Raw genomic sequence first — 11,442 nt, forward strand, 5'->3', positions numbered from 1 at the left:
TTTTTGGGTAATTTTAGTTAAATCTCTAATGAACATTATTTCGGCGCCAAATAAGAATGATAACTAATTTGTTATTTGTCATTATACTGTTAGTGTATATAACTTAAATCTATCTTGTTTTACTTGTAACACAAGAAGTTTATTGAAATAAGCCGATTTTAATGGCTCTTGATCTTTGTTCAGATGATGATTTATGTCTATGTTTAACATTAGGAAAGTATACCTTATACACAATATGGTCTTGAATATCTCATCCGCAAGGTATAATTATGATCGAGGTAATGATTGAAATCTCACTAGTTGAATACGGTCTTCAACAACCTATGCATGTTCATTTAGTATTGACACTGCGATTTGGAAGTGAAACAATTTTTCTTATCACGGATTTTTTAAATATTTTTAAAAGTATAAAGTGTAAATAGGGATAGATCTAGAACTAGAACTACTCCTACTTTGAATTTTATGAAGACACGGTGAGCATTGGCATGAAATGTTTAAAACATATATATACTACTAACCGAGTAACTATGTTAGTAGTTGGTAATTAAGTTATTTTTGCATTATAAAAATTGTAAATAGGAGTAGTAATATTTTGTACCAAATATTTAGATGCATTTGATTTACAGATTTTATTCCGAAAAGCATTTTTCTTTCTGGAACAAAAGATTTAGTACAGGGTGCACTACTAAAAAAAAAGAGAAAAAAATATATTAAGTGGGAAATATATCTTTTGATAATTTTAACCAAGTGCACCATTCATTCTTCTTGGAGCATTGGGTAGAGGCGGATCCAGGATTTGAGGCTTATGAGTTCCTACCGTAATTTCATATTAATATGCAATAATAACTGGGTTCACAGTCAGATATTTACCAATATTTGGTGAATTTTTTAATATAAATATAGGGTCTACGCAAGAGTTACTGGGTCCCGAAAACCCGTAGTCTATGCACTAGGTCCGCCTCATATTATGTAACAACCCAAAACATCAAATTAAATAAATAAATGATAACGACTAGCTAACTCAGCAAGTAGAAGAATGTTTTCCATTAATTGATGGCGCATGAATTATTCCTCGTCTTAGATGAAGACTGTCCAACCTCTGTTTGTTAGTGTATGTACGTTTTCTTTCTTTGGGCATAAGAAAATTGCCAGGCACTGCAAAATGATATATATAATTATCCAACTTGAAGTAACAACGTCTAAAATTCAGATATACAGACGAACTTAAAGGGACGAGGCAACAGAGCCAACGCAAAAAACAATAACCTAACAAATCTTTTCTGGTGTACTGTGGTGGACGAAACATCATTCTCGATTCAGCTTAGTTACAGGTTTTGTGGTACGTTGAGCCAGAATTTCATGATGTTAAAATGCTTTTCAGGGTTTAAAGTCGTAAAACAATAAATGTAAGAGGCATAAAAATGTCATCATTTAATCACGAAAAGGCTGCTAATTCTCCTTAAAATTATTACCACGAATGATGGTGGTGGTCACTTGACAGAAACATTTCATTTCATTTGTCTCTTACCAAACTACTCTATCTAATTATTACAATGGGGAGAATGTTACCCTGCATTTTGGAAAAATGACATCCCTTACAATATTAATGAATATACATTTGGTAGCTCTATGCACCACCATTTGGTCAAAATTTAAGTGTCAAATTACGAATAAGAACATTAAAATATTTACTTAATAGTTGATATATTAAAGTAGATAGATAATTCTAAATGTTTATTATGAAAGAATATAATTAATTTCTCATATCTATATATATATTAAAGCTATAAAGTTGCCATAAATAATTGATTATGTAGTTAAGCCAAGTGGCAAACTAATAAATATCAATAGTATATGGTAACTTTATTCTATATTTGATTATGTTAGTCAAATATATATATAAAAATTTAAATTTGAATTAAAATAAAAAAAATATCTTTTATTACCATGTTAAAATAAAAAGAATATCTTTTATTAACATGTTATCATACTTAATTCGGTTAGTGATCATATACAATTATATTAGGAACTTTTGTTATCTTAATTCAAATTATGTAAATACTACTTCGCCTCTGGCAAAAATAAATAAATAATACTCCATATAACTATAAACTCTTTTACATTTAAAATCCTATAATTATAATTCTTTAAAACACTATAGCTAGATTTAAATAAAGCGAATTTCTTTTAAAATAAATAAAATATATAAGGTACACGTCTATGTTTATAACAAAAAAAAAGTTTAAAAGTTAATAAAAATTTACTTGCATATATAATGAAGTAAATCTACATGCTGGAGAAAGAAACATTACAAAAATCAATCAATATTCAACACAAGTTATTTTTTTTCTTTTTGAAAAATATTTGTTTGAAGAGTCAATTTATATAAATGGACATCAAACAAATAACAAAACTTTGACTATATAATTGATTAATTTCTATTTAGCACCTTCTAGGAATTGAAGGATATAAGCCGAAATCTCTTCATTTAGCTGCAGTCAAACCAACATTGCAAGGGTGCAGTATTTTTTTCTTTGAAAAATATTAGTTTTGAATCATTAGATTATGTGAAAGATTTTTTTCTCGAATTCAAAAGGAGGGATATTGGTTTCTATAGCGATTTTCAAGTGTAACGAAAAGTATATTTAAAAAAATTGGTATGACGTGAAATAGTTATTTTTAAAATGTAAACAAATTATTTCGAAATGGGATTATTTTTTTAATTATAATGTAATTTTTAAATAAAAGATAAGATATTTTTAAATTTTAGTAGAGAGTTTTTAAAATAATTTTAATAGAAGTCATATCATGGATAAAATCAAGAAACCAAAATCTTATAGATTATTACATAAATATCCGGCCAGATTTATTATTTACTTTTTATAGCTAATATACATAGATGATATACCTATTACACACGATTATACATATGTTATATATGAATTATAAATAAATTACACATCCTCAATTTTTTAGTTTAAGTGGTTGGGTGAGCCCCTGTTTAGGTTGATAAGATAAAGTCAAAAGAAAAATATGACAAAATTTCAACCAAAGATTAAAAATATAAATAGAGTTCTTATGTAGACAATTTCAATTAAAACTCATCATTTTATTACGAAATAACTTAATTTTGTGTAACAAAAAAAACATAAAAAAATAGGTTAAAAGAAAATAAATATAGAAAAAATGTATGAAAAATCTAAAAATCATAAATAAGAGATGACAACGAATTTCTTCTTTTGTTTCATCTTTGTTGAGTGTAAAAAATTTGGAAGATGATCTCATCGATTTCAAATATTCTTTTCAACTCAAATACATAGATTATAAAATAAGGATATCTTAGATTTTATTTTTTTATTCACATTGTGTGTCGTTTTTAAAAAAAACACTATTGCTAACAAAGTGATATGATATTCGAATTTGAATTTAATTATAATGTAAGTAGTTTGCATTGAGGTTAAGCCAAGCATGGTAAAAAAATTGCTTTAAGACAATATATGCAATGTTATATAATAACAATCAATTAATCTAACATTTAATGATTCAAAGAACAAAAAATCTGTATATGTAAGGGTATTCAAAATTTGAAATTTGTGGCTAGAGATATCGATAAACTCAAAATGGAGTCATACTGAAATAAAATTTACCGACTAAAGAATCATTTAAATTTTTAGCTAGCCGATTAAAGTGAATTTTAAATTAAGGATAATATCTTCTCTTGCATCATTATAAAAATAATTAATTTATTGAAATATATATAATATTGTAGAAATTGAAATTTTAAAATAGAAATATTTGTTTTAAACATAATAGCATACCAAATAAGAATTTAAGTAGTAGTAAAAGAGTCACGTCGTAACCAAAGAATCGTTCATATTGTGCCAACCTTTGTGCTTTTCCAGAGCTCATAAATACAAGTTATTATTTCGTGACTATTTTTAGGTTCCAATGACACCAATAAGAATGGTGCAAAAATAAAATTATCACTACGAGATTTGAGAAAATGTTAGCCTTTTTTCATGTAGTGTTTCATAAACAATATCTAACGATTATCTATAATTACCTAGAACATTTAAATTTTAAGGTTATTTACATATAATTCAAATAACTCAAATATTTAACATGGTTAATGTCAAATATCAAAATGGAGTCATACTAGAAAGAAAATCACTGGCTAAAGAACTTTTTAAATTCTAGATAGCCGACTAAAATGAGTTTTGAATTAAGGATAATATTTTCACTTACATTGTTATAAAATAATTATTATTGAAAAATAAAATTTTAGAAAACTGAAAATTTAAAATAGAAATAATTTTAGAATATATCAACACACCAAATAAGAGTTCAAGCAGTAATAAAAGAGTCAAGTCGTATACAAAGAGTCATTCATAGTCTCAACCTTTGATTGTTTTGCCATAAATATGAGTTATTATTTTGCTTTCTGATTATTTTTTTTTATCCAATGACACCGGCGAGAATGGTACTAAAAAAGAAAAATAGAATTATAACTAGGAGATTTGAGAAATGTTTAATCATTTTCATGTCTTAATTAATATCCAATGATTATCTATATTTATCGAGAAGGTTTAAATTTTAAGATTTTTTTACATATAATCCAAATAACTCAAATATTTAATATGGTTAGTGTCCGCGCATCTGCGCGAGTGCTAATACTAGTTAACAATCAAACTGTAACTTCTTGCTTATCTAGTTATCTAAATAAGTGATTTTTTACTTCTTTTTTAGCGTCCATTTCGTTCGTACATGCATATATCTGTCTTTTTCAAAAAGGAAAAGGAAATTTGAACAAGCCTGAGGTGAGATAAATTGGCACTTAACCTAACAGATTATTTGAGGCCTAAGCCATCTAAACTGGCAAGCATAAAGCAGTAAAAATTACACGGGCGCCCTATTTGATCGTCCCCATTATATTTAATTTATACCTTTTTTTTTTTAAACTTTTAACTTGTACTCACTTTTTAAACAATTTCAGCCCCCTTTCTCCTCCTCAAAGTTTTATCTTTTCTTTTTCCAGAAGTAAGGTTCATCCCTATCTGCTTCTTCTTATTTCTCCGGTGAGTCCTATAAATTTTCACGCCAACCTATACATCTGAAACAACCAATTTGCTTTCTTCGTCACTTCCTATCACGTGACATGCATATATATACAACTGATTTGGTGATTTATTTGATTAATTACTACTCGTAATTACCTAATCTGGTAAGTAGCAACAGTAAAAGTCATGAAACTACTCATGCAAATAATCGTATAGTTCTGTATAAGGACAAAAAAGTGAATGAATGAATGAATGGATTGAATCTGCCTCTCTAATTTCTCTGAGTATATTTACAGTGTTACGTGGATCCTATGCAAAGTAAAGAATCTAACACAGTTTGCAAGTTTGTGGTACAGTGTTCTCCTACTGTCTATATATCTAGGTCCTCCTCTAATTAATTTTCTTTCAGTTTGGTCAAGATGGTGTGGCAAATGAAATTATAAACAAACAAAAACTTCAGCTCTAGAGCTGAAGTTTCCCCGTTAACAACACAAAAACTTCAGCTCTAGAGCTGAAGTTTCCAGTTACAAAACAAAAACTTCAGCTCTAGAGCTGAAGTTCGCCAGTTACAAAACAAAAACTTCAGCTCTAGAGCTGAAGTTTCCCAGTTGCAAAACAAAAACTTCAGCTCTTCGCCAGTTACAAAAATAAAAATTTTACCAGTTACAAAACAAAAACTTCAGCTCTATACCATATTGTACACAACCTTTTGAGAATACCATACTGTTACATGATATACAATATTATTTCGTGTACCATTAGTAAGTTATAATTACACAAAATTTGAAAGTTTAAAAACGAAATATATCTTCTAAAGTTAATGCAACACTGTGTTTTATCCATCTGAAACCGTCATCTGTTTGAAATCTCAAATAAAAATTATCCAAACCTTTTTTACATTATATGTAAGAAACAAACCAAACAGTTATACAGTCTTTAAGCCAAACATCATTCTGATAGAACCAATATCACAAAAAAATTTACTTTACAATAAGAATTAGAAATGCACATGGTCAAAGCAATATACAGACCAATATTTTATGTAAAACGCTTAATAAAGCTTCTTGTTTTTCCTCCATTTTATCATCATACATACCAAATCACATTTTATTTAATACCACTAGAGCTGAAGTTTCCCAGTTACAAAATAAAAACTTCAGCTCTAGAGCTGAAGTTCGCCAGTTACTAAGCTGAAGTTCGCCAGTTATAAAACAAAAACTTCAGCTCTAGAGCTGAACTTCAGGCCCGGCTACTAGAATGCTGAAGTTTTGCGTGATTGTCTTTGCTACTTCAGCCCCGTATGCTGAAGTTATGCGAAAAAGCGGGTACGCTTGCAATTTTTTTACAAAGCGGGCACAAGTTAAAACGTGACACAAAAAGCGGGTATAGATGCAAATGCCCCGGAAAATCTGGTCTGACCCAAGCATTTAGATAAAGAAGAATTAACTTAAATAGCCACACACACACAAATGATTAAACTAAAAATAGCTAGTAGATGTATAATATAGTGTAATTAAAAGGATTTTTACGCAAATAGTCGGTTGGATGCACTGTTCACTTTTCCTAGTCAGTACATAGATTATATATTGATTATATGTGATTATACACATATGATATATAAATTTTACATAAACTATTTTTAGTTTAAGCGGTTGGTTGAGCGGCTATAAGGTTAATTCTATAAATAAAGTTCAATCTCTCTCGGTCTAGCACAACGAATTGCCTGGTTTTTGCAATTTTGCCTTTTGCTACGCAGACAATATAGTTGGAAGAGATTAGAGAAACAATAGCGAACATGTGATGCTGCCACGTCTTATACTTTGCTTGCATCAAATACGTACTACGTATTCCTTAGGTACACGTATATTATTCTTGATTAGAGTAACTTTCAAGATACGATGTAACATTCAACTAAAATCCACATGCATCTCATAGGTGCATATTCTAATCATATTAAATGTGAATCATTATTTTTCATATTTATTTGCAGCGTACGTACATCTCGATATGTTCATGATACTTGCATAGCATTGATTGCCTCATATCTCCACTGATGGATACTTTGTCGATTAATGCCGGAGAGTTAGTATAACAACTTAGGTTAAGGCAAATTTTTGAAGTGATTAATCATTGATTACACCTCTACCGGTTTCTCTCTTCAGTTTTTAAAGTAAAGTAATTCAAAACTATATAACAAGAGAAAAGCGACTACTTATTAGTCTCTGAAATGAAGCAACTATATGTACATCTGAATTTTACTGATTTGCCTAGGATACAGTATAGAACTTACATGTCCAGCCGCTCGCTAGACTTGTACAAGATATAAATTACTATTGTTTATTCTACTTGGTATGCTATTTCCTAAGCACCAAAAACTACAATATATATAATACATTCTCACATGTCAATCTTGTTAGGTATGCTACTAGCTAGAGTAGTTAACACTACAAGATCAACTGATGATAATGTCATGCTCGGTTACAGTGGATTAGTATGAGCTACTAACTACCATTGTCTTGCTCAAGCATAACTTCTGTATTCTTCATTTTCCATGTAAAATGTCAAAGGACAACTATACAAGGAGCTTAGAATATCTTGCCGATATTCTTGCCACCATTTCTTCATGAAGGTACTCTGAGGCTGGAAAATCTCAGTGGATACTGAGTAGCTCCTAATTAAACTCATTACATATTCCCCAAAATTAACCAAATTCCTCCTTGATTTTTCCTTCTCTTCTGAACTGCCTTCTCTCAATCCTTTGGAAGTTATAATAGCTTCCTCCACGTATGCCCAAAAGCAAGAATCCTCAGTGAGACTAACTGCTTTCCTTCTGTCATTAGCAATTCCACCTATTTTGTCTTTGTTCATCCATTTCTCCAACAGTTTATAGTGCTCCGATCTTCCAAAATTTACATAATCTCTATTCCCTTTCATGTAGTATTCAGCTATCTCAAGTGGTTCAACCATCCTTCTATAGTTCGTCCCTCCATATAGCCAGCGAGTACGAAAAGCTGCCTCCTCTTTTTGTGGCAGTTTCTCCACTTCTGCAACCATTCTTTTCCAGTACTTGGTAAGGATTCTGTGGCGCTTGACAATTTCTTCTCTGCTTTTGACCACATCCCTACTTCCCGACCCTCTCTCTTTGAAACAAATATAGTAGCCTCCTTCATTCAAGGTGGCCTTCTTGTACCACTCTAGATAAGCCATATCTTCTTTTATTTTGCTTAGCTTCTTACCGGGATCAAATGCATTTGTCTTCTTCACGAAAGATGCTTTCACCCTTTCCTCCATGCTCCTAAGAAAGCTCATGTTACTTGTTTGCTGCTACGGTAAATATATACATATAAAAGTTAGAAAAAGGAAAATACAGGTTTAAAAACAAGTTCCGATCACTTTTATGAATGTTATCAGTATCTTGTTTTACCTGCCCACCAATTCCAATTGCTTCTAGCTGTAGAATGATGCCTGCTTGAAGTTGACTCACTCCAAAGTCACTCAGCTGAGAAGTTCCCTTACAGATTACTCTATGCTTGAGGCATTCCAGAATCGGCCCATAATTGAAAACCAAGAAACCGTTGTCCTGTTGTTGGCTAATTGAGTTCATTGCCATCATAAGTTCCAAAACTGATTCAGGTTCCTCAAAACAAGAGCAGTCTGAATCTGAACACAGCAGAAATGTACCAAATGGCTTGTAAACACAAGACTGAGGAATAGAACCAGAAAAGCCATTAGTAGGTGAGATAAAAAATCTGGGGATTGGATCTTGATTTGAGGCTACATGCAAAAAGCTTGAATTCCATGATGGACGTTCTGATATGGCTTGTTGGAGGCCTCTGTCACCAAGAAAGGGCGAACCGAAAGTGATGCAAGTGGGACGCTTATTATTGTCCTTTAGAGAAATGTTGTCAAGTAGCCAGAGAGTGAAGAGAGATGCCACGGAACCTCCCAAGGAATGTCCAGTGATTATTAGCGGACTGAAACTGTCCAACTGCACTCAATCAGAATGAATAAAATTGTTAGAAAAATAGTGAATATGGTATCTCAAAAGTAAGTGTTCAGAATCATATTTTCTGAAAGTGTCTAGATTTATTTTATTAATATTTAGTGTCTTTGTTATTTCAAGCAACATTGAGTCATTATTCTATATTTGTAACCGTCGGACCATTATTCACCCAGTATAACCACTTGATTCTATTCACCTATATATACACACATTCTTTATATACATATATTATTTCGGGTGTAATACAGAAAATATTCTCCTTCCTTCTGCTGGATTTTCTACCAAGCTGAATAAATCTTTGTTAGTTTATGGCCCAAGTTTTATACTAGAAGGGCTTGTTGAATCCTGGGGATACACCCAAACGGGGTGAAATATCCTTAAGGACAGTGTCTTTGACCCGCCTCAAGCTTTGAAGAATTCCCTACAGGTTTCGTGATGAAGTATTTTCCGTAAGATTTACAACAATATTATCAACCTTAATTTCTATGCACCGATAGTGTAAAAGTAAATTTTACTTACAAGAAAAATCTGTTACAGAATCTTTAGGATAGGCAGTAATCTGTAACTTGGTAATGATAACTAACCTACCATCACAAGTTAAACTACACTACACAGTCGGTATATATAACTTAAATCCATATATGAATAAGTAACACCTAATGAATAATGCTTCAGAAGGAAGTGTTACTTTGTCTAATAATAGAGTTTCAAGCTTTCTATTTTATAAGATTTCCAGCATTACTATTCTAACATAGAGTCAAAATGTTGGAGAGATTTTCTTTCTGTTTGTTAAAGAAATAATAGCACAGTAATGACAGAGTTTATATGTGAACAAATACAAATGAACAAAGACACATTCAAAGACACCAATTAGGAGAGTTCTTCTTTAGCAGTGAGTACCAGAATCTAACCAATCTAAAGACACCTGAATAGATGTAGGACTCAATTAGCATAGCGAGTGTAATGAAACCACATAATGCTTCTTTCTAAACTTTTAGCTCTCTCTATTCTTGGAGATATTATGGTCAACAGGTCAAGAAATCCCATGGCTTAGTGAATACGTCATAATACAGAACGAGTTTAACTTCAATACATTGATAAATTAAAAGAATTTTTTACACTATCAGGTTATCCTAGAAAATAATTCCAGGTAATGTTAATAATAATAACCTAAAAATTAAGGTACATGTTAAATCATACTGATAATGTAAAAAAAAAAAATTACATTGTAATCCATAATCATATAGCACACAATAGGGAAAGCTCAAGAGGAGATCACAAGGTAAAAAAATACCTGCAGTTTGAGGGCAGAGAGCTGATTGAGTAATGAGGCAAAAAGGGCTATTGCCCCTTTGTGAACTGAGAAATGAGGGTTGAGCTTAGTAGAAATGAAATCAAAATCAAGTTGGGAACCTTTAAGATCTTCTGAAGAGACCATTTCTTTCTGAAGATGATGAACAGTAGTACAAGTAGGGGAGGATACAAAAGCAATAATAGCACCATTTGTATTATATGGGTAATAAACTTTGAACGCAATTGGAGCTAGGTTTGTTGGATTATTCAAATAAGCATGACTAAGAAGTTCATAAATTGTAGCCCAAGAATCATGCAGTAGATCTGAGCTCACCACCAAATTTGCCAATTCTTGTCCACTACTAAACCTGTGGAACAAACAAAAATGAAAAGTTGGTCATGTAAAATCTTGAACCTTTTCGAGTATTATTATGCAATTAAAAAGAAAAGATAGCCACACTCACAAGGAATCCTGACTCATATTCTTGGCCTTTGGAGTAAGTTGAAGAACCCCAAAGGGCCTAGCATCTAAATTTAAAGCATAGCAGTTGAAGATTCAGGACAACAAGTTGGTACTATACACGGTTGGCTTAAAGAGAAATAAATGAGAAAGGAATGAGGAAAGAAAATGTTGTTTTTATACTCGAGACAAGAAATGAAGTAAAAGGACAAACCAGAAAATACCCAGAAGGAATTGGTGGTTTTAATTCCACTGTCCAAGTCTACTTGAAGTAGTAGTTAAATTTCGCAGAGATTTCCTGCTCAGCTTCCATCTTTAAAGACTTTTTTCTTCTCAAAGTTGAAAAAGTCCTTTTAACTTGTTAAACTAATGCTTATTGTACTAAATTTAAAGGAGAGGGGGGTTGGTGGGAGGGAGAGGATTCCATGGTTTCAAACAAGAGTGTTGTTTATTCAGTTTTATGCAGTGACTATATCCGAATAAAAATATATAAGTGTGGTATGAAGTTTTGCCATACCTTATAAAAAAGTTATTTGGATTATTTGAACTACAATAATATATTAATGTTAAACAAACTTCTTCGACAGGAATAATCTTTCTTTTGTGTGTATCTATTATATGTCTCGTTT

The 11,442-nt window shown here is 31.2% G+C and overlaps 1 protein-coding gene across 2 annotated transcripts; it reads right to left on the reverse strand.

Moving 5' to 3' along the window:
• Window positions 1–7,280: 7,280 nt before the first annotated feature.
• Window positions 7,281–10,961, reverse strand: LOC107828088 (senescence-associated carboxylesterase 101-like). 2 transcript variants are annotated; one of them, XM_016655343.2, is made up of 4 exons: window positions 10,818–10,961; window positions 10,355–10,721; window positions 8,482–9,045; window positions 7,281–8,378 (listed from the first exon to the last, which is right to left on the reverse strand). In XM_016655343.2, exons 1-4 carry the CDS (start codon window positions 10,832–10,834, stop codon window positions 7,578–7,580), a joined length of 1,749 nt encoding a protein of 582 aa, XP_016510829.1. In that variant the 5' UTR covers window positions 10,835–10,961; the 3' UTR covers window positions 7,281–7,577. The 2 variants fall into 2 exon arrangements, with proteins under 2 accessions (XP_016510829.1, XP_016510827.1); XM_016655341.2 differs by having other exon boundaries at window positions 7,281–8,381.
• Between the last annotated feature and the right edge of the window lie 481 nt (window positions 10,962–11,442).

Source organism: Nicotiana tabacum, chromosome 3 (genome assembly GCF_000715075.1).
Source record: "Nicotiana tabacum cultivar K326 chromosome 3, ASM71507v2, whole genome shotgun sequence".
Classification (NCBI taxonomy): Eukaryota; Viridiplantae; Streptophyta; class Magnoliopsida; order Solanales; family Solanaceae; genus Nicotiana; species Nicotiana tabacum.

Excerpts from the sequence above, each read along its gene's own strand:
- LOC107828088 (XM_016655341.2), bottom strand. Across the intron at positions 9,046-10,354 it reads TCTCTGCCCTCAAACTGCAG|TTGGACAGTTTCAGTCCGCT; the intron begins GTATTTTTTTAC and ends GATTGAGTGCAG. Across the intron at positions 8,382-8,481 it reads CAATTGGAATTGGTGGGCAG|CAGCAAACAAGTAACATGAG; the intron begins GTAAAACAAGAT and ends TATTTACCGTAG.